The sequence below is a fragment of the Brassica oleracea genome, chromosome C9 (assembly GCF_000695525.1).
Source record: "Brassica oleracea var. oleracea cultivar TO1000 chromosome C9, BOL, whole genome shotgun sequence".
NCBI classification, from domain to species: domain Eukaryota; kingdom Viridiplantae; phylum Streptophyta; class Magnoliopsida; order Brassicales; family Brassicaceae; genus Brassica; species Brassica oleracea.
The window spans coordinates 8,095,536-8,118,920 of NC_027756.1; the positions used below are offsets into that span (position 1 = coordinate 8,095,536).

Sequence of the window (23,385 nt, forward strand, 5' to 3'; positions counted from 1 at the left end):
TAAGAGGTGGAGGGAATTGATCTGCACCAGCAACGTTACCCGTGGGAGGGAAGTGCCATGGATTACTTATACGACGAGGTAAGCATATCATTGTACGACACTAAGATGTAAAGAATTACTAATCACGATTACTTTACTAGCAGAGTTCTTTTGCACAGCTATTGTCAATGGAATTAACACTGGAAATTGATGGTGCTATATTTCATGTTCCAAATGCTAACGCAAACTCCAATGTTGATTCTCAGCTTTAACATGCCAAAATCACAATGCAGTGGATGTTGTAAGGTAATTCAGTAGGTACACATGTTCAGTTGAAAAAAATTCTAAACTGTATTTATGCATCAAAATTATCATCCGTAACATAATAATGTGTTTTTTCTGTGCTAGGAACCATTTGTAAATAAATGTCTCGAATGTATATGATTGCTTAGTTTGTTGTTTTTGACAGTGAAATCACTAAGCTTGCAATGTGTCAGGACAACAAAAGCATCTCAGCTGATGGTTAGCTTTACAATTTCATTGGTTTGTTTTTCCTATTATGTTAGATGGATTATTTTAGCTAACAAATATCGCAACAGAGCGCTGACAATAACTTTAATAGATTTATATATACATTTAGAATTGGAAGTTTGGTGAGAACAGAAACAAGTACTTCTGTCACGCTATTGGACAGTTATACGCCATTTCAAGAGAAATGATTTCTTATATTTCTCATAATCAGTAAGATTTTAACTGTTTTGTCTACTTTGCATTCATACCTCATTCTCCATCTAACTTCTCGGTGCTACTATATAATGATCAAGTCATTTTCTGCACAAATAGGCAAGTGGGGATGTTACGTTGGGTGCTTGGTTTATTGGGCTTGGCTATACAAAGTCTGTTGTGACTCTAAAACTTTTACCTCATTTAACATTGATTCTGGTTCTTGAGAGAATTGCAGATTGTGAATGAAAGGCACAAGTAGGGAACATATGTGTAGCTGCGTTCGACTCGACATGTAGCGGTATCTGCAGATCCGCTGATCCCATTGTGGAGGTTAACATGAAATGTGTTGACCTGGAAATCATTATTTGGAAGTTACATTTCGAGGCATTTCCTCAAAATATAAATAGACCATAGACAGAGTTTGATATTTATAATACTCAGTGATCATGAAGTCTGCAGAAAACAGTCCTTTTGCATATTCTATATGGAACCAAGAGATATGTCCTTTGTTTGATGATTGTATTATGATAGCTACTAACATAGGAGATGACTAGAGAAAGAGAAATGAGTATGAAACTCTTATATGGGTAGCTTTTGTAAACACATTTGGGTTTATTAACAGTTGTGACAAGCAATTATGTTTATAGTAAAGGAAACCCGCCGCAGCGTCAATTATTAGAATAAATAAACAGTTTCAACAATATTTAATATGTGATTTAATAAACAAAAGAATATGTAGGATTTTTAGGATTTAAAGAGATTGGAGACAATAGTTAATGAATATGAAAAGAATACGAAGCAGATGATGAAAAATGATTCGAGCAAATTAGTGGCAACACAGAGCTAAGCGAGATAAAAATATCAATCAATAAAGAATGAAAGAAGAATGAGCAGGGTTAAGTTATTACACAAGCCAAAACTAAGACAAATCAAACGACAGAACGTGAAAACAAATGTAAACAAGACAAGAGGAGATGGTGAAGATAAAATGCATTGAAAAACTGAATGCTAGATTAGTAAGCAATAGACAAAAATAGATTAAAATGCAAAAACCAAGGCGCGGATAACGATCCCTAGTAAATTTAACACTAAAGTTTCTAGTCAAACATTTGTTTTGTTTATAGGAAAAAAAAAATTCTAGTTTTCTTTTTTTTTGAATAGGGCCTTTTAAAATACAGGTCCGACTCTGCCTTAAAGTATAATTCTTTCTTTCTCCCATACTTTTTTTCATGCCGATTTCGTTCTCTTTCACTTTTTGTTTCTAGAGATGGGTTTGTCTGGTGCTGTTGTCAGTTTCGCTCCCTGTCTCTTCTTAGAGATAAGTCTGAGGTCTTGCTTTATAAGCAGTTCTTGATCATGTTTGCCGACTTCATTGTTCTGGTTGAACGTTTTTCGAGCTTTTTGTGGCTTGTTCTAACCGGTTCTGGAGCATAGGCTCTCTGTTTGGATTTGATATGCTTATTTGTTATGAAAAGTCTTTGTTACCTATAAAAAATTGGTGACCCTCTGTTTAAGGATGTGACACCTCCAACACCAGTCTCTTGGTAAGTATATTAAGACTAAAAAATAGAAAATATATTGAAAAAGGTGAAAAAAAAGAGAAGCAGTATATGTGCAGAAATATATTTCTCTTCACATTAGAACTTCTTTCCACTATATGTCTTTCTTTTATTGGTCAAATTATTTTTTTAATTAAAATTATTTATTTATTTTTTTACTTTAGTATACCCAATACAGTTTCTATGCGTTGTGGTTGCCCTAACTTTCAGAACCTTGCATATACTCATGTGCCGGATGGATCATTTTGAGTGGTTTATTTTGCAATTTTCATCTCAAACAAAAAATCATAATTGAAACTGTATTAAAAGCATTAACATTAAATGAGAAGATACTGAAACAAAGGATCTGCAGTTGAGGCTGCTCTAAGGAAGCTTATTTTTGCTGACTTAGTTTCCGAAAATATCCTATAAATCCTCCTGCTTTGTATCTTTTGAATGTTTCAAACAAAATATTCTGAAGTAGAAAAAAAAATTTGTATGTTAAATCTTTATCAAATTCAACTATAAGAAGAATCAACACATTGTACTGGTTGACCAAACATTGAAGAAACATTTAAGCAATTTACTTCTTATACATTTTATTTTCCCATTTTTATACTTATATTTAATGATACTGTTATAAATAATGAAATAGTAGAATAAACTATTTCAAAATATTCTAGTCTTCAGTTAATTTACACAAATAAATATAATAAACTATTAACATAAATTCACTTTGAGATGATTTTTTTTACTATGATTAATTAATTTAAAATATTCAAATTTAAACTAATATCCTTTGTTTATTTTGCTATTTTATATTTAAGATTAATATTTTTATGTAACATAAATAATATTTATATATTGTTTCAATATAGTATTACATTGCTAATTAAAAAATTAGTAGTTTAATATCTAAGACATCATATTAAACAATAAATTCATATGTAAACTGAAATTTCTATGTATTAATTAAAAAAATAGTATTACTAAACACATTAATATTATTGACATAACCATATTATTAAAACAACGTGGTATTAATGTAACAACTTGACTACCTCTACTTCACATTATTTTGTGTTTAAATTTTTTGCACAATTATTGAAAAATTGTTAACTTTTATTCATTTTGCATTAACTAAACCTAATCAAACCAATAAAAAATCATCCACTAAAATACAATTGGTCAAAAACACAAAAAAAAAACATCAGAATTTTGCATAGATCTGAAAACATCATTTAAATTGAAGCAAAAAAAATCTTAAAACACCAATTAAAATGAAACATATGAAATAGTAGAAACACAACTGAAAAATTATTAAAATTATATATTAATTATATTTAATTATTTCAGCGTTTATTTCATTGCAGAATGATATTTTGATTATAATGGATATGGTTTACTACGACACCTAGTATTAATAAGAGTAATAATACACCAAAACGTTTTTTATATTACTATGTCTATATTAGTGTGGTGTATTTGAAGTTAAAATTTTTTGCGATATGAATTATTAGATAATGTTTTTTTTTATGTTCTTTGTTTGAATCTTGCGATTTTCCCCTAGTTTCTTTCGGTATACCTCATACAAGATAAGCACATAAAATGATATTCAATCAAAACCAGGCTATCACCATATTCTCTCAATTGCCTATCCTTTATTGAAGAAGAGGAGTACCTTAGCAGTAGCTTCTTACACTTAAGATTGACCTCCGGACAGATATGAAAGTTTTCTAAATTTCATACGGTACTTACTCACCTAAAGTCAACTTCCCACTTTCCAAATCAGTTTACTGAAGAAACTGACCCTAAGCATAGCTCTCTCTCAAATACAAAGGCCAAGAAAGAGATTCCTTGGATAAGTTGAAACCTTTCATTTTGCTTTTAATATTCTGTCTCATTTCGTACGACTATGATTGTACCGCATGCCCTTTAACTATTCACTTTATGACAACATGGTTTATTCAGTTTGGTGGTTCTCCGGTGTCATGAAAAACACAAAAACATGTGTTCTGTCACGCTCCCATGTAGAGGCTGAATATCGTTCGATGCAGATACTGTAAGTGAGATTATTTGGCTGTGTGGCCCTCTCGACACACTAGACATGGACTGTTCTACTTTTGTTCCTCTTCATTGCGATAGTCTCTCGGCTATTCATCTTAGTAATAACTCAATGTTTCACGAGCGGACAAACATGTTGGCAATGAATGCCATTTCATAAGTGATGAGATTATACGAGGTGTGATTGCTCCTAAACATGTTTCCACGACTCAAATAGCAGATGTTATGTCTAAGACTCTTGGATGCAAGGAGTTTAGAGCTTTTATTTGTAAGTTGGATATTGTGATTTACACACTCCAACTTTTTAGGAGAGATATTGAGAGTGTTATGGACTGATTTATATATTGGTTAATTACATAAGTCTAGGCAATTGCCAAATTTTGTATAGGGCCAATGTGTGTATAAAAAGCCTAGGTCTTCTTTGTGAATGAATAAAAAAAAACTCTTTACACCAAACTAGGGGGTTTTGACAAAGTAAGGAAGAAAATCACTTCTGACTTCACCAAACTTTTTCAACTATAAAACAAGGAAGAAGAGCCTTAGAAGAAGTAAGTGGATTCTTAATCTAGAATTACACAAAGGAAAACTAAGAACAGAGTTCTTACCCACCTTATCTCGCTTACATTACACTCATAAACATATGGATCTACAAACGAAACTACTCACTTGAAACCAAAAAGTTATCATCCTCAATCGATGTCTAACTTCGGCATCACATAATATTTGGGAGAAAACTCCTTAAGGTCACTCTTTCATGCATGATAGATGCACACCCAGTGACCCAAATATAGTGCGACACCATTCTTCATCTCCCCAAATAACAAATTCTTATGTTATACAATTCAAGTTGTTCCACCAGAACACACACTCCCATTTGGCGAAACAACCCTACAACCAAATATTCCACACTATTATAACATTACTCATATTTCTCACTCTAAAAAGCGCATAGTGGGACGTATATCTTTGGCAAAATTTCAAGATGACATTGTGGTCATCCCCTAGATGATTTGGTTGTATATTATTTCAGCATGAATAGCCCATTCCCAAATTTTAATGATAGTTTGAAATATTCCCTTATGTCTAGTCATTTTCAATCTTAATGGTATTTTGAATTCAAACTAGGTTTATTACATCAAAACAAAGGTTAAGCTGTCAGAAAAATTGGTTTATTCTTATGGATTCTACATTTATATTGTTTGTCCCGTTGGCTTTAACATGGTTAAAATCATAAAATATTATCATTTATGATTCATGAAGGAAAGTGGTATTATCAGTCTGTTTATTTAAAGAAATGTATCGTTGACTTCCCATTTCTTTAGGTAATAAAATACTAAGATCCAAATCCCATTAATTTCTGGAATAATTTTTATTTTTTTGATCAAAATTTTCTGGAATTTTAAAAATGATTTCAAAGACTAGACTCTTCTTGGGTGTAAAAAAAATAGAAAATGAAAAAATAAGAAAAAACCTCATCTGTCACCATCAATGGTCCAACCTGTGATTCTCATAATCACCACTGTCTCATTAATTTCAAAACACTTCGAGCTCAAAGTTTTCTCATCTCTTCTCTCAGTTTCAAGAAAACCAACCACAACGCTTGACTCTTGGTAAGTTCTTCCATCTCTCTCATGACATTTTCTCAGGAAAACATGAGCTTGATATCCCCTTCATCATCACCACAAGTTATACCTCAGAAACCAAACACAAGCTTCGACTTAGCCAGCAAAGTCAGCCCAGACATCCTCCTAATAATCATAATCCTCTCCATCATCTTCTTCATCTCCGGTCTCATCCACATCCTCGTCAAGTTCCTCCTCATGCCATCAACCCAAAACAGAGAAGATTACTTTGACAACAGCAGCGCCACAGCTCTTCAAGGCCAGCTTCACCAACTTTTCCACCTCCACGATTACGGCGTTGACCAGTCTTTAATCGACACGTTACCTGTTTTTCATTACAAATCCATCACCGGCCTCAAGATCTCACCTTTCGATTGTCCCGTTTGTCTCTGCGAGTTCGAAGCAGATGACAAACTCAGACTCTTGCCTAAATGCAGCCACGCCTTTCACGTTGACTGTATAGACACGTGGCTTCTCTCTCACTCTACTTGTCCACTTTGCAGATCCAATCTCCTTCTCTCTGATTTCTCACCACATCATAGTCCATATCTCCTTGTTCTTGAGTCCGCGAGTGGTAGAGACATGGTTCCTGTTCCTGAGGCTAATGATCTTGGGACGACCCATTTCGGGTCGGGTCGTACACCATGCGACCCGGATGGTGAATTGGATGGTGTACATGGAAATGTTGTTCCTTTAGAAGTTAAGCTAGGGAAGTTTAGGAACATGGATCATGTTGGTGAAGGAAGTAACAATAAGAATAGTATTAGTGGTAATAGCAATTTAGATGTAAGGAGGTGTTTTTCAATGGGATCATTTGAGTATATTATGGACCAAGAAGCTACACTTAAGGTCCACGTTACGACCAAGAAACAATCCGACAAAGACATTCGCTTGTCTGGCCGTAGAGCAGTTATGTCGGAATGCGGTTTTGATACTAGGGTTAAGGGAATTGGGAAAAGTGTTGTGGAAAGAGAGAGCTTTTCTTTGTCGAAAATTTGGCTAAGGGGGAAAAAGGAGAAGCAAAAGGTTACTAGTGTTAGAGATCAAGAATGTTCTTCACTGTCTTCCTTTTCAATCCAATTTCCAAACCAAAGCAATCCTCCAGAGATGAAGAGTGGGATCGATGAAGAGAATCAAAAGAGCGAAAATTCGGAATCTTTGGAGACGAAAACGCCATCTTTTGCTAGGAGGACCATGCTTTGGCTTGCAGGGAGACAAAACAAGGTTGTTCATCCTTCAACATCCCATGTCTAGTTTTTGACTTTTTCTACAATTGTTTGTGTTTCATTAGAGAGAGAGTAGATGAACATTGGTATTCAAAAAAAAAAAAAGAGAGTAGATGAATAGTGGGAGATTAATTAATATATGTAGGGATCTTACTTCTTAGGCACATTGAGAATTTGGTGGGTCTGTATTGCAGACATTTCAATTATTGTTTTAATTTTTATTATTTGTTTCTAATAACATGGAAGACAAGAATGTGAAAGAAGCTACTTTGATGACTAAAGTAGATTCATTCTGTTTATCAATAGCTTACTAAAATATTTTTACCAAATTCAAGATTAAGTGTTCCATCTGCATGAATTTGTTTTCTAAATATTTTTATCATCAGAGGCACGCAACTGACGTATCATCTATGAATTTGTTTTAGAATTTATAGCATAAATAACAAGTGCGTTTGTTGGTAGACAGCTGCATTTTAATTGAGATATGGGATATGTACCAATTTTTATCACACATGTAATGTGTCTATATGGGTAATAAACATTTGAATACTCATGTAAGTAATATATATGAAAATATATATGTATATGTATGTGTTATAATTTGAACTTTTATAATTTGAACTAGATTAAGATCCGCGTCTTGCGCAGAATGAACATTATATATATAAATTATTTTATGTATTATATGTTTTTACATATTATGAAATAATAATTATATATTGAATAATTAAAAATCGGTAAATATTACATATATAACTAAATTGGTGCGAACATATAAATCAATTTTATTAATCCAAACAATATTTTTTTTCTATTTGATAGGATATAATATTAAATTTAAATGATATTAGCATACATTGTACATTTTTAATATTAATGTCTATAAAACGATGATTTATACTCATATGTTTTTTTTATCATTTATATCTTTTATAGCAAAAAAATTAAATTACTGATAACAAAATTTTCATTGTGGGATTAATAGCTTTAGTAATTTATAATTTTTTAAAAATTAAGTTGTCAATATTTGTCCAAAATTTTTATCAAAAAAATTGTTCAAAATAAATTTCAAAAATAAAATATTTATGTATTTTATATGGTATACAGTTTAATTTAAAACGATATATATATATATATCTTTTAATCTTAATATAGTTAAATTAAATTTGTTACTTATATGATTTTGCAATCATTTGTATTTTTTCATAACAAAAAATTTAAATTATGGATCACAAAATTTGAATGTGAGATTTTTAATAGTTTTAGTAATTTATAGTCGTTTTAAAAAAAATCAAAATATAGCATATACAGAAAAATCTAAATTTTATTATGTGGCTAATGTGGTTGTTTAATTATTTTAATAATTTAAAATTAAACAAATATGATAGAAGATACACTAATTTTTATCAAATCTTTATTATTCGAAAACATTAATTTTTATATATATTTTAGCCACATCAAACAATTCTGTAATTTTTATTTAAAGAAATAAAAAAAATTAATAATGAATTATGGTTAGTTTAATAAAAGCTTATTATATAATTAGATGGACCGACATATTTCTCTAATAATTCTAAAAATCATGACACGTGGCTACAAAAAGAAATCGTAATGCTTCTCGATTAATATACATGGATAGTCATGTATATATGTGTTATAATTTCGATTCGCTAGAAGTCTTTTGCATTAATTGATGAAACTAATAAATGTCACGGGAAGAGAAGGGTTGTATGCCCACTAGTCGCTTTTGTCAAGTTTAAACTAGGATATATTTTAACTTTTAAAATAATATTTTGAATATAAAATAAGGTATGCAGATACACATTTTATAAAATATTTAAATTTTTGTGTGTAATTTTGTTTTATAAATTTATATGTTAACATATGTTGGTTGTTCAGTTTTTAGTTCAGTTTTGGTTCAATTCTTTAGGTTTTAGGTTTTTTGGTTTTAGAGATATAAGAATTATTCAGTTATTTATGAGATTAGTTTTTTTTTACGTTTTTTATTTCTGTTATGATTTTCATTTCTTGGTGTATATGAGAGTGTATTTGAGTCTATTGGGGTTTCAGGTTTTCGGGGTTAAATATTTTGGCCCCATTCGGGTATTTAGAAATTTCGGTTCGGTTTCAGTTCAGATCTTTACGGGTTCGGGTTCGGATAATCTGTTTAATGCATCAGTCTTGGTCTATTGGAATTATAATATCATGCGTATTCATGGACTTTCACGAGTTTTTGAAGAACTCATCTCTTGATGTAGTTGATTTGGTCATCTTTCACTTTCACTTCCACTTTCTAACACTGCATACAACTAACTATTAAACACAAGCGAGCATGTAAAATTTGCGGCTTTTTTGCGGTGACAAAAAGAAAATAAAGTCATATTTTGCATAACTTCAAAAGCACTTTTGCGGCTTTTAAGCCCTATCAAACGCAGTGAATGGCTTATGGCCACATACTACGTTTGCTTCAAAAACCTTTGCTCTCTAGTCTCCATATTTTGTTCGTTTGTTATTTCTCTAGTTAGGAAAACTGTATGGTTTGATTACGACAATAACAAATTTACAGGTCACATGTGGGTTTGTTTGACCTTTTTGTTTGCTTCGGGCACACGGTTGTATATAAAATTTAAATCTTACTTTGACCTGAAGTTACCCCCAAAAATAAGATGAAATTACATGTGGGTGGTGAAAAACAAGATGAAATTACCCCCAAAAATAATAAAATGAAGCAATTTTTACAACCAATAACATACCCACATTTTCATTTTGAATATTATATGGGCTTACGACATGAAGATGATACTATAAAGAATACGTTAGGATCAAGTTTGAGTCGTTGGTAAGTTCTTTCTATTAAAAAATCGAAAAAGTTATACAGAAAACATGACTAACATTACGCCACTATGTGTTGATTGAATCTCTCTTACAAATCATTAAATTCTCCACTAAGACAAATGAGAGAACGATAAAAAACCACACATGAAGACAAAACCAAAACGTTCAAGTTTGATTTAAACCAGGGAGGCTGTGATGTTTCCTTCTTCATTTAAATATGACACACGTTTCTTCTGTATATGCAACGACTCAGTAGGCGTCATAACAGAGATACCAATCAGCCTCAAGCATTCCGGTTTGGTTTTTCTAACGATTTGATTCCGGTTCAGTTTGGCATTTCTTAAAACAAACTATTCACGCATTTAAACCAAACCTCAATCCATACGGTTTGAACCAAACTGATACTGTATTACGAATCAATGCCGAAACAATGATCCCACGACGTGCTTTGCCGTTGACCTTTTTTTTTTGTTTCAGCTAGTGCTTCACGACCAAATAAGTTATTATAAAGAACAAGAGCCAACAAAGATCATTCAAACATCACACATTGTTCAAATGGAAGCTCAAACTACCATTCTCTATCTCTTACTCTTCCTATCTCTAAACTTCGTGTTTCAAACTCTAAAACAACGGCTGAGTCCGGCAAATACGCGGCGACTAACCCGTTTCCTCCACCTCCCGTTCAAGCATCCCGCCGCAGCCGCCGTTTTCGCCAGACAAGATGTCCATGAGTTTCTCGATACATCAACCCAAGTAGAGAACAACGAAGACGATTCCGAGTTCGACTTCAAACCTTACATGAAAACCAAAGCAGAGTCAATAAACAGAGCGCTAGACAAAGCCATCCCACTCGTCGAGCCTCTCAACATCCACAAGGCAATGCGCTACGCGATCCTCGCCGGCGGCAAACGCGTCAGACCAATACTCTGCCTCGCGGCCTGCGAGCTAGTCGGAGGGGAAGAGCGTTCGGCGGTTCCGGCGGCTTGCGCGGTCGAGATGATTCACACGATGTCACTCATCAAAGACGATCTTCCTTGCATGGACAACGACGACCTCCGGCGAGGTAAGCCCACGACGCACAAAGTCTTCGGAGAAAGCGTCGCGATTCTCTCCGGCGGCGCGCTCCTAGCTCTGGCCTTCGAGCATTTGACGGAAGCTGACGTGTCGCCTGAGAGAATGGTTAGAGCGGTTAAAGAACTGGCGAAGTCTATAGGGACGAAAGGGCTCGTGGCGGGACAAGCGATGGATTTGAGCAGCGAAGGTTTGGATCAAAACGACGTCGGGTTGAAGGAGCTTGAGTTTATTCACGTTCATAAAACCGGTTCGCTGCTTGAGGCTTCGGCGGTTATCGGAGCGGTTATTGGAGGTGGTTCGGAGGAAGAGGTTGAGAAGGTGAGGAGGTTCGCGAGGTGTATTGGGTTGTTGTTTCAGGTGGTTGATGATATTTTGGATGGGACTAAGTCGTCGGAGGAGCTGGGGAAGACCGCCGGGAAAGATCAGGTGGCCGGAAAGCTGACGTATCCGAAAGTGTTGGGACTTGAGGAAAGTAAAGAGTTTGTTAAGAGGCTGAAGAAAGAGGCGAGGGAACATCTTAAAGGGTTTGATTCAGACAAAGCCAAACCCTTGGTAGCTCTTGCTGACTTCATTGCCAACAGAAATAACTGATATTGCATGCTGAAAGGATAATCAGATACTTTTTGTTGTGGAGATGTTAAATTATTTAAATCAAAATATACAATTGTGAAAACGGGTAAAATTAGCTGTTTGATTGGGACTTAAATAGATATTTGTTCTCTTGTAAAATTACATAAAATAAATTGGTTAATTGGAAAGTTAAATTAGAGTTATTGTTCAAGATGAAATAGTACTAGATTTTGATCTGCGCATCCGCGCGGATGTATTTTAAAAAAAATATGATGCTATTTGTTTTTTATGTCACTATTTGAGGTTGAGCAAAAAACTCGAATTCGAAGAATCGAACCGATCCCAATCCGAATAAGTAGTACCAAATCCGAACCGAAATCGATTAAATATCTGAATTATTCAAAATTTTGGTATTTGAAGAACTCAAACCTAATCCGATCCGAACCAGAGTATTTTGGGTATCAAAAATAGATTTATATACTTATATATATTAATTATTTTTAGATTTAATGTATATAAAAACATAAGAATATATATGATACTTTTAAGTTCGTTTAAATACTTGAAAATATATACAAATAATCAAATGTAAATATCTAAAATAGTTAAAATATACTCAAAACTCCAAAAATACTTAAATAATTATTAATTCTCTATCCAAATATTTAAACCAAACCAGTTTAAATTGGTTATCCAAATCCGAACCGAATCCTAAAAAATCTGAACCGAACACGAAATCCCAAACAGACCCGAAAACGAACATGAAGGCCCACCCCTAATCACTATTATATATCCTATATATGTGTCATTATAAGTTATAAAAATATGTGTTATAATATAATTAATTGTCTTTTATATGTACCATCAAATAAGTTTTCTTATAATTAATAATACAATCATATAAATAATCACATATATTATACTTTTAAATTTCAATGTGAAATATAGAAACCATAATTTAAGTTGGTGTTTAAATTGAGCTTTGTATTGTATTTTTCTTATATATATTGAAAACATTTTTATAACGGTTATTGAAAAATATGTTAGTAAAAATCAAATTTTGAATATATGTATATTTTTGAATGAATTTTTGATATAAATCAATTTTAAATTATTATTTTGATTTGAATATGTATGTCAAGTAACATAAACTCATTACTTTTTAATATAATGTAATGGACTTTCAATTTTTAAATAGTATAAGTCCATTATTTTTTTTCCTAATTTACTGTTATACGTGTTTTCAAACAACACTATTTTTTAAATTGTTATCTATGTTGCCAAACAAAAGTTTAAAGTATTTCTACTTTAATAAGATAGGTGCATCTCTTGTTGTAGTGCTTGTGATAGATGTGAAAGATGGCTTTAGCAACAAGAGGAAAGAACACGACTATTTTTTTTTCTGAAACCTCTATGATATCTAAGTTATGACATTAATCAACTGAGTTGAGTAGTTTGTGGACTCCCCCATCGCAGCTCAATGGATCTCTTGAAACAATGATGACTTCTCCGTCTATGTTGGATTGATGAGTTGGTGGTACTTTCATGCCACATATGTGATGCAGATTTGATATAATTAATTTGGTCTCAACAAGACAACAATTAACATGCTTGACATTTTTTTTCTGGTCAAGGACATTATGTGGTTGAACAAAACATCTAAGAAAACTATTATATGAATACATAGAAAAGGCTTTATATTTTCATGGTCCAAGGCTCATGCTAAAGCATAAAATCAGACACGTTCTAGCCAACTTTAGAGACCATTTAACCCACTTGAGTAACAAATGGGCAAGATGTTAAGCTGTGATTTTGCAGTAGACTGAAATAAACCAAAATATAATGTGGACAAAAAGGAGAAAACCAAGTAGTTTCTTGTATAAATGATCAAAGAAATAAATTCATAAGATTGAACACAAAAAAAAAAAAAAAATTCATAAGAATTAAAAAAAAAAAGCCTAAAGTAGAACGAACCAAGGTGACTGGTCTTTTGATTAATCAGTCAACTGGTTGAATAAGACCAATCATCACATCGACCAAAACAAGTCGATTGACTTCTAAAACAGAGTTTGTAATGCTTTATAACTTATTATTCTCCATCGCCTTTCATCATCTAACTCTTCACGTCTTGATTCTTATTAATATTAGCTGGTTAATTAATTCTGTAAGGATCCAGCTTATGAATCCTTCAAAAGCACAGACATTAACAAACATATATAAATCAATCGCATAAAATCTTCCACCAAGTTTAGTTAATGCATTGTGCAAAGGTTACATCAGGGCAACTAATAACATTAAGTAAAATATCCATTTTTACTTTGATAACTTCTCTTTAGCTATTCATAATAATACTTGTGCTAAACAAAACAAATCAACAATCTTCAAAGACAGCAACTAATCTGAAATCCACCTTCTCACGACAACATTTCGGTCCTGATCAATGTTTAAAACTTTATTCAAATAACCATGAAGCAATTAAGTTTAGTTTAAGGTGTAGGTATCTCACCAAGCAGCTTCTTCGGTGGTTGAACCAGTAGGGTATCTGATTATCCTCTGCAGAATCACAGTCCTCGCCTTCGTCACATCGCTACAATACTTACTCGCATGCTTCCCAAGCTCTTCAATGGTTTCAGTAAACACATCAAGCTTCTTCTTGATCTCATCTATAGCAAGCCTCACCACTCTCTCATCGCTAACCGCAAACTCAGCGTTCTTCAACAAAGACCCAAACTCCACTTCCACTCTACGCACAAGCACGCTTATATTATCCATCTCTCTAACCGACACGTACGTCCCGATTCTAATCGACGTAACGATCTCCTTCTGCCCTCTAACCACTTTCTCATACTTTTCCCAAAGAGAGTTGCACCACTTCCCAACAGACCCCACCGGAACAGTCAACGCGCCGGCCAAAGCCGCCACTACAGGCGGCGCAGCCACAGCGGCTGCGACCACCGAGAAGATGAGCACAGAGACAAACGCGGTCACAAACACCACGTTGGAAACTCGTCTCCACGTTTTGACGCTCTTGAGCTTCTTATCGAGCCTCCTCTTTAGCCTATGAAGCTCCTCGAGCATCATAACCTGATGTCTATGCACCGAATCGAAGAGAGCGAAGAACTCTTTCGAAAACGGATCGCCAGCTAAGGTAAACCTCTTGAGCTCCTCAAGCGTCTTCTCGTAATCCTCTTCCTCGAACTGCTTGACAGCAAACTTTATAATCACTTGGCTTCTCCTCGCCCTGTTGAGACAGCTCTCGAGCTCAGAGCAGAAGTCCATGGTCTTCGCGGTGCTGTCGAAGTACATGTTGACAAGAGAGAACATGTCTTGATTGCTCCATATGTCATCTCTGTCCTGTAATATAACTTTGACCACGTCTTGGTTCATGTCCAAAAGGCACTGCGTCACCTCTCTGAGGGATTCGAAGGAGAGAGATTTGATCTCTACGCCTGATGACGCTGCGAGCTTGTTGATGACGAGGTTGGTTCGTTGGTGAAGGGATGAGTCGAAAGACTCGAGCTTTGGGTCTTCGGTGCAAGCTCGTTCGTAAGAGGTCAAGTGTTCTGTGTAAGCTGAGTTGATCTTGATATGTACAGGTGTTGTAGGTGAACCGTACTCAATGTTTTGCTTCTTCTTGGATGGGTTTCCTCCCATCATTTCTCGAAATCTATGAATTAAAAATTAGAAACCAAACCTATGTTGTTGAGCTTGTAAGAGAAGGAGAGCAAAATGAAGAAGATCGAAGTGGGTATTTGATTTATAGCTTAAAGCAACTAACTTTTAACCGAATCTTGCGGAGCAATCTAACATTGGAACCGACATTGCAGAGAGAGAGAGAGAGATAAAGGTGAAAACTTTAACCGCAAGGGTAGTATAAAATCGCAGCGAAGCAGTAAAAAAAACAAAGTGAGAGTAGTGATTTTACCTGGGAATTTTGCAGATGATTTTGGTAATTCAAGCAGATGAGTTTACTTTGAATTTGTAGAAGAAGGGGAAAGAAAATGCGGGAAAGTTTCAGGGTTTTATCTCAAGTGAAAGGGAGAGATCTGAGGAGGAAGACCATTTCTCTTACGCGGTTTTTTAGACAGTGTGTGAGAAAGTCTTTGCACTATTCTCTCTCTCTCGGCTAGTTTCTGATCAATGGCAAGGAAAAACCAAGAAAGAACCAAGAAAGTACATAGAAGATAGTTAAAGAAGAAACTGAAAATTTTACCTTTTTTTTTTCTTTGTTGTCTGAACGGATAAATTAATCAGTCGTCGAGGCTTGAAAACTGAAGCCGTAGAGGCCCATCGATTTTCCCATCTAGAATCTAAAAACTTACTTCCTCTAACTAAGATGTTTTACGGAATTTGGATGTTACAGTGTTTTCATTTTTTTAGGTAACTTTTACTTTATTAAAAACTGTATATCTAATCATATTTTAATAGTTTATTTTTTAATTGGTTGAATACCATTAATTTATAGTTTTAACGATATTTTATAGAAAAAAAATAGTTTTTTTAATATATGTTTTTATACGTAAACATCTTATATTTACTAACAGAGGGGAGTATTCAGCTAGTAAGCAGACAAAGATTAAAACTCTTTTTGTACGAAATCTTTTTGGAAGATGTGCCCCCGTGATTTCTATTCTTTTTCTCTTCTTTTGATCTGGTCACAGAGTTAAATAATACATCTTTATTTCTTATAGAATTTTTCAAAATGATTTTATAGATTTATTAACTATGGGTTGGAAATTTCGTATTGACTAGGAATGATTGAACTCTCAATGATTTCTCCTCACGTTTTCTCCCCTTATAAACAACTAAATAAAATCTAAAAACATTACTTTCTATAATCTTTTTGTTTGAACATACCAACAACCATCCAATACGACACACGATTCAGATACCATTATGCGGTTTTTTTTTTGACATCCATACCATTATGTTGTTTATGGACCACAAAAAAAAAGTATATTAACTAATTCAATACAAATCTGATTTTTTATCTTCCAGCATTTTGGTTCTTATACTATTTTTGGATGTATTTAAACCCATATCTAATTCTGATTATTCTTGAGAAAAAAATCATGTGAATTTATCCGATCGACAAAAATAAAATAAAAATATTATACTATCTTACAATATATGGAGTTTAACATAGGTTTAATCTCAATAAAAATAAAGTCATGTTAGCATACGTGGATAGGTGCCAACAAGAGGGGGAGACGGGTTAATTCTTTATTCCAGTGAACTGCAATCAATCTGTTACACCCAAAAAGGAAAAAAGAAAAAAAAAACAATGCAAAACTACTACCTGGTCTTCTGAAGTTGGGCGAGGGAAAGCCAGAGAATCAAAATCTTGCAATAATCTTTATTCGGGGTGAGGTTGTTTCATCCATCAATATGAACTTGGTTAGTTATTGCTAATAGAAAGTTTTTTTTTAACATTGGTTAAATAGTCAATATATCATCATATAATCTATGTTTCTATTAGATATGATTAGGATCAACTACTTACCACATATGCAATATATGCAATACCGATGAACAACTTCACAGACAACGATTTCACAATATAGCTTTTATCAATTGATAGGAAATCTTCCATTTGTTGTCAAACTTATAACGCATATGCACAGTTCCGCATCTTCATTTTTCATCCAATTCAACCTTTGTTGTTCCAAGTAGACGTTAAACCTATAAGGATTTGATAAATAACTAAAAACTCTAAAATACATATTTTCACTCGATAAACAAACTCAAAACATAGATTTCAAACTAGTAAAAACACTAATATATCAGTTCTATAGATATGAACATTTTACTTGCCCTCAAGTAAAGACTAACAAAAACTCAAAATATAGTAAAAAGGTTTGAAAACATGAGAATTCACATGTCTTTTAGAATACCATTTCACATCAACCAATTGCCTTAGAGACCAGTTGTAAGCCACATCAAAAAACACTAACCTTAAAAGGTATTACAATGTATTCAACCTCAATTTAGCAACCTAACTATTTTCAGAAATACCTTACGACTGTTAAACAATTTTGTTGTAACTGCAACTATGACTAGAAAAATATCACAAAATAACACAAAACCAAAGTAAAGGAACAAAACGTTTGTTGTCTTTGTAGTCTTTTACTATTTGTTCTTTTGCTTCGTTTTTTGGATCAGCTTTGGTTTCCTCAGGTCTCATCTTCTTCTCCACTTCCCTTTTCTTCTTTTGACGTTCTTCTTTTGTTTGACAAACCTCGGTGTTTGTTGCTTTTTTAGATGGTAAGTCATCTATCACGAGCTAGCATATGTTTATTAGCAGTATAAGCAAAGAGTTATAAAAAAAATTATTAACAATTCAAAATGTGGATTTATGGACGCAAGTCTCACCTTCACACATGAGAGCTTTCTCTTCTTCATACTGTTTTCTTCTTTCTTGGTTCGAGCTAGCGCCTCTCTCTGCGTGTTTCTTCTGTCAATCTTAGTGTTTGTTACTTTCTCATATGGTGAGTCATCTTTCACCAGAATATGTTCCTCTGGCAGCATAAGCAATTAGTTATATTAGAAAACAGTGTGGATTTATGGATGCAAGTCTCACCTTCAAACTTGAGAGATTTCTCTTCTTTCTGCAGCTTTCTTCTTTTTTTCTTCATGTACAACACTTCTTCTGTCAACATTAGTGTTCGTTGCTCTTTTAGATGACAAGTCATCTTTCACTAAAATATGACCATCAACTTTCATCAACTCATCGAGAGACAGAGAAGAACTTAATGAACTAAGCGTTACACCTCGTGAAATAGTCTCAGATGCAGTTTTTCTAATAAAACATTATTTTGATCTTTTTGATTGACTTATTTTATGTTTTGTAGTATCACAAAAAACTTGCATTATTTTATACTAATAATAAGAAATATGATATTTGTTTTTCATAGCACACAAATGATTAATTTCAGTTATTTTCACACTACAATATAACATTAGGTGTTTCGCCGTGCATGTAAGCATAAACATTTTATAATTACGTTATTAATACATTTTTTACTAATTAAAAGACTATAATGATAAAATATTATTTATGTTTTTAAACCAATTATTATTTATGTTTTTAGTTGCACATTCTTGCCTATATTTCTTTGTACATTACGTTTATTATTAATAGATCAATCTTAAAATTCACTTAATATTCTATTTTCAATACAGAAAAATTCATTAAGGGTAACATCGATTTTAACAGCTATAAATTTTAACGTAAGAGCTCGATTGCGAAAAATCATTTCGCAAATAATAGTACGGAGATATGTATTGTATACGAAGTTTCTCATACATGCAATCTTATTGTTTTTACTTTATACAAGTCAAGTCATCCACATGTATTAATTCTGAAACACAAAAAGTTGGAAGTGAAACAAAGGGACGCGTAGCCCATTAGGTTTTGTGAAGGCCCAATAGGTTGATGGAATGCTACATGTAGTTTCAAAATTACACCGAAAGGGTTCTTCTGAATCAACAACCAAGGGAGAGAAAGCTACGATCGCGAGAGAGGCAAAGATTCGATCCTAATTGTTTCGATCCGAACTCGTAAGCTCTCTTCAATCCCTTTCGCGTCTTGTAGTTAGATTATCTAGTTCTGTGGAACCTCCGATCATCTTGTTCGGCTTATTCGTCCTGGGAAGATTCAAAATTGGGCTTTTAGGGATTTATCTGTAAGGTGTTATGATTCGAATCCTTATATCTTCTTTTATTCGTAGAAGAAGAAGAAGAGGCGTCATCATGATAGGGTTGTTCAAGGTTAAGGAGAAGCAAAAGGAAGAAGCTAAGAACAACAACGCAAGAGGAGCTTCTGCCAAGAAACAATCTGCTGGTGAACTTCGTCTTCACAAAGGTTTCTTTCTTTCTTCCTCCTCTCAACCTAATTCAAGTTCTGATTTTGAAACAAAGCTGTAGAGTGTTTGGTTCTTAAAGTGTTAGAACTTAGTTAAGCTTTTGTTCTAATTGATGGTTGTTGCATACAGATATAACAGAGCTGAATATGCCAAAGTCTTGTTCGATCTCTTTTCCCAATGGAAAGAACGACTTGATGAACTTTGAAGTCACCATTAAACCCGACGATGGTTATTACCTGTAAGTAGTTTTATTAAAAATCTTCCCTTTCGGTTGCTAATCGATACGTTGTTACCAACAAACAGAGGTGGTAAATTTGTTTTCACGTTCCAAGTCTCTCCGGTGTATCCACATGAAGCTCCAAAAGTTAAGTGCAAGACCAAGGTTAGGCTTCTCTCTTGACATGTTTGTTTGTTGATTCTTTTTGTAATCTGCTTATAAAGGAATACGTTTGTAGGTGTACCATCCGAATATCGATTTAGAAGGAAACGTTTGTCTGAACATCTTGCGTGAAGACTGGAAGCCTGTTCTCAACATCAACACTGTCATCTACGGTCTTTTCCATCTCTTCACGGTAACAAGGATCTCTCCCTTACTTATAGATACTCTGCATCTTTCTTGGTGGGGGGGACTTGAGTGTTTTTTGTTTCTTTCACACAGGAACCCAATCATGAGGATCCTCTCAACCATGACGCAGCAGCTGTTTTAAGGGATAACCCCAAGCAGTTTGAGGCTAATGTCAAGAGGGCTATGTATGGTGGCTTTGTTGGCCAAACCTCATTCCCTCGCTGCATCTAGTTCAATGATATGGTTCTGTTTCAAATCACTTTTCTTCTTCTCTAGAGACTTGGTGTTCGCTCTTTTGTACATTTGGCATTTTATGATCGGTTTTATTATTATAATAAATAAACTTCATCTAATACCGGTGATGCAAGGCTTGCATTGCAGACTAACCCAACCAACCAATAAGCATAATACTCTCATACCATCTCTGCTTCCCTTGAATCTTGGAGATGTATCTGTTTTCCCATCTTTACTAAAGATACGATTTAACAAAGACAACAGTATCCAAATGCGACAGCCATCATTCACATGAACCCCTTGGATAACACGTCACCCTCACGATTAAAGTCTTTTTATATTTTGTGCCAAACCCGAAGACTTTCTCGACATTATCTCAACCAAAGGATGCTTCGAGTTCACGATCAAGGGCATAGTCCATTATTGTTCTAGGAGGAGCAATCTCAGCTAAGATTGGAGAGTTAAATTGCTGGTCCACACAAAGTTATGGTGAGACCAGATTAGAATTTTAGTAACCAGGAAAGTAGTAGCTGTTGGTGGACTGTGGGATTATTCTTAGAAGAAAAATGGAGAATACAGCTCCCATGAAAATGCTGAATTGTGTGCAAATCAACCAGCCTGACATAATGTCTACAAATCTCTCTATCTCATAGATGGCAATATGTTCACTTATCTGCCTAAAACTGCTCAATTTGTTGTGAAAACCATTGCATTCCATGGCACCGAGCCCGTATGTTTCCCTGAAAAACTGTTCGTAATGTGGTTACATTTTTTCATGGCCACCCACGATTCCATCCAAAATGGAGCTCGAACTCACTGACTATTTGTTGCAGAATTGTTTCCATCTTACAAAAAACGCATTCCCGAACTAAAGTACTAAGGGCATTGCCCCCGCGCTTGCGCGGAGTTGTGGACAGAGTTGTTGTTTCATCTCAATATTTGCTAGGGTTATTGTAGTTGTGAATTTTGCGTTTTGAGTTGTTTTTCAAGTTTTTTTTTTATTGTTATAGAGTTAGAGTTGTGATGATGAACTGTATATGCATTGTTCTCCGCTTATGAAGGACTAAACTGTGTTAGTAATGTGATTGATATAGTTCATGTTGTTGTTTGTTGTGACACTGAGACTTATTGTTTGTTTGTCTTTTAATTTGTTTCTTGTACTGTTGAGAATACATAAATTATATTAAAGTTGTTGAGAGTACCTTTTGTTTCTGGATATTTTTTCTCCAGATTAGTTGTGTAAGTTATGTGTATTAAGTAATAATTTTTATTATTCTTATTATGTTTGTTATATGTTTTTATTTTATTTTTAAACTTGTTGGTCTTACCGGACCTTTAAAACAAATACATGAAGACTTGTAGAAATAACTATAAAATGAGTGACAGTTCTGAGTATTTGAGTTTTAATGAGTTTTAAACGAATTTATGTATTTCTCATAAGAAGACAATAGCGAGTTTTAAACGAATTTATGTATTGACAATAGCATTGGTCTGTTGACATTGGGCATGTAAGCTAATTTTATAAGACAAGAGGAGTGAGCATGTGGAGCTGTTGTTGCCGCCTTTGTGTCTGTCAGGATTGTCTCTTGTATCTCCTGTTGTGGATGTGTTTGTTTATCTTTTATTTGATGAGTAATATGTAAACAAAAATCATTGTTAGTTGTATTTATCAGAGTTCATAACTTACTCTGCTTTTTTTGTTTAAGTATTTTCACTGATCTTGATTGTCGTCTTCGTCTTTTTCGTTGCGAAAGTAAGTTTGTAAATTTTTTAAATAGCTGGCCATGTAGTTTGTAGTTGTTTAGCTGACTCGATGTATGTGTCGTTGCGAAAGTAAGTTTGTAAATTGTTAAATAGCTGGCGTGTAGTTTGTATTTGTTTAGCTGACTCGATGTATGTGTCGTTGATTTTTAGTTGAGGTGATTGGTTTGGTATATTTGTTTTGAAGTTTGTTTCTAAGATTAGACAAAAAAAAGAGGTGATCATTAATGATTCGTCTTTTTTGGAATTCTATTTTTTGGTGTTTTAATTGTTTGGGTTGTTGTGGTTTCTTTTAAGCTGTAAAATAAAGGTTTGTGTAAAATTAGTTTGATAAGTAAAGGAGATAAATAGACGACCACAAAATTTGGGTAGGAAATATTTTTGATTATTGATGTTAGTACAATATAGATAATAATATAAAGGGAATTGTGTGTTGATTGTTTCTTACGGATCAATGAGGAGACGGATAACGACTCGAGTTGTGTATTTGCTAAGGTCAGAGCCTTGGACAGATTGGATTTGCCCAACCACATCTACGAGTTTAAATATCAGTTATGATAACGAAACATATTATAAACATGCAATATGATAATATACCTGGGAGTTCTAGTTTTGTGTTCGCAATCACTTGGAAATTGTCAAATAGTCTAATTATGATCGGAGATTGATCTCAGGAGCACTCGTGATGACTTCATAAATAATAGTTGGTGAGATGAAACGAATGAGGAATGGATGATCAATTATCTTGTACATGCTTGAGCACTCAGCAACGTCAAAACGATCGTCTTTCACAATGGAACCGGCTTTCAAAGATGGCATGTAATGATTAGCACGTCCGGCGGGAATAAACCCATGAATCACAGAATCTGCAAATAATATTATTTAACAAAGAATCAGGAAATCAATTAAAAAAAATTATATTAAATAAGTGTGATAAATAGAAGATTAACTTACCTTTTCATCAAGGAAGAGAACCGTGATTCGCATAAACTCACTGTCTTTCTTGAAATTCAGGAACTGTGTGTTGATTGTTTCTTACAGATCAGTGAGGAGACGGATAACGACTCGAGTTGTGTCTTTGCTAAGGTCAGAGCCTTGGACAGATTGGATTTTCCCAACCACGTCTGCGAGTTTAAATATCAGTTATGATAACGAAACATAGTATAAACTCAGATGCAATATGATAATATACCTGGGAGTTCTAGTTTTGTGTTCGCAATCACTTGGAAATAGTCAAATAGTCTACTTATGATATGAGATTGATCTCAGGAGCACTCGTGATGACTTCATAAATAATAGTTGGTGAGATGAAACGAATGAGGAATG

The 23,385-nt window shown here is 33.8% G+C and overlaps 4 protein-coding genes across 7 annotated transcripts; 3 read left to right on the forward strand and 1 right to left on the reverse strand.

The window, feature by feature from the left end:
- The first annotated feature begins 5,822 nt into the window (after positions 1-5,822).
- Positions 5,823-7,387, forward strand: LOC106316469 (putative RING-H2 finger protein ATL49). Its single transcript, XM_013754357.1, has one exon. The coding sequence runs from the start codon at positions 5,939-5,941 to the stop codon at positions 7,181-7,183; it is 1,245 nt and encodes a 414-aa protein (XP_013609811.1). The 5' UTR covers positions 5,823-5,938; the 3' UTR covers positions 7,184-7,387.
- A 3,158-nt stretch (positions 7,388-10,545) lies between these two features.
- Positions 10,546-11,655, forward strand: LOC106317267 (geranylgeranyl pyrophosphate synthase 4). 2 transcript variants are annotated; one of them, XM_013755112.1, is made up of 2 exons: positions 10,546-10,695; positions 10,771-11,655. In XM_013755112.1, the coding sequence occupies exons 1-2, from the start codon at positions 10,546-10,548 to the stop codon at positions 11,653-11,655; spliced, it is 1,035 nt and encodes a 344-aa protein (XP_013610566.1). The 2 variants fall into 2 exon arrangements, with proteins under 2 accessions (XP_013610566.1, XP_013610565.1); XM_013755111.1 differs by having other exon boundaries at positions 10,546-11,655.
- A 2,205-nt stretch (positions 11,656-13,860) lies between these two features.
- Positions 13,861-15,944, reverse strand: LOC106313823 (UPF0496 protein At2g18630). 2 transcript variants are annotated; one of them, XM_013751740.1, is made up of 3 exons: positions 15,560-15,944; positions 14,141-15,301; positions 13,861-14,067 (listed from the first exon to the last, which is right to left on the reverse strand). In XM_013751740.1, exons 2-3 carry the CDS (start codon positions 15,289-15,291, stop codon positions 14,049-14,051), a joined length of 1,170 nt encoding a protein of 389 aa, XP_013607194.1. In that variant the 5' UTR covers positions 15,292-15,301; positions 15,560-15,944; the 3' UTR covers positions 13,861-14,048. The 2 variants fall into 2 exon arrangements, with proteins under 2 accessions (XP_013607194.1, XP_013607195.1); XM_013751741.1 differs by lacking the exon at positions 15,560-15,944 and having other exon boundaries at positions 14,141-15,553.
- Positions 15,945-19,091: 3,147 nt separating this feature from the next.
- On the forward strand, positions 19,092-20,417 carry LOC106315908 (NEDD8-conjugating enzyme Ubc12). Of its 2 annotated transcripts, none has more exons than XM_013753750.1 (6): positions 19,092-19,194; positions 19,368-19,498; positions 19,629-19,737; positions 19,803-19,881; positions 19,955-20,071; positions 20,158-20,417. In XM_013753750.1, the coding sequence occupies exons 2-6, from the start codon at positions 19,387-19,389 to the stop codon at positions 20,293-20,295; spliced, it is 555 nt and encodes a 184-aa protein (XP_013609204.1). In that variant the 5' UTR covers positions 19,092-19,194; positions 19,368-19,386; the 3' UTR covers positions 20,296-20,417. The 2 variants fall into 2 exon arrangements, with proteins under 2 accessions (XP_013609204.1, XP_013609203.1); XM_013753749.1 differs by having other exon boundaries at positions 19,094-19,194; positions 19,365-19,498.
- Positions 20,418-23,385: the final 2,968 nt, after the last annotated feature.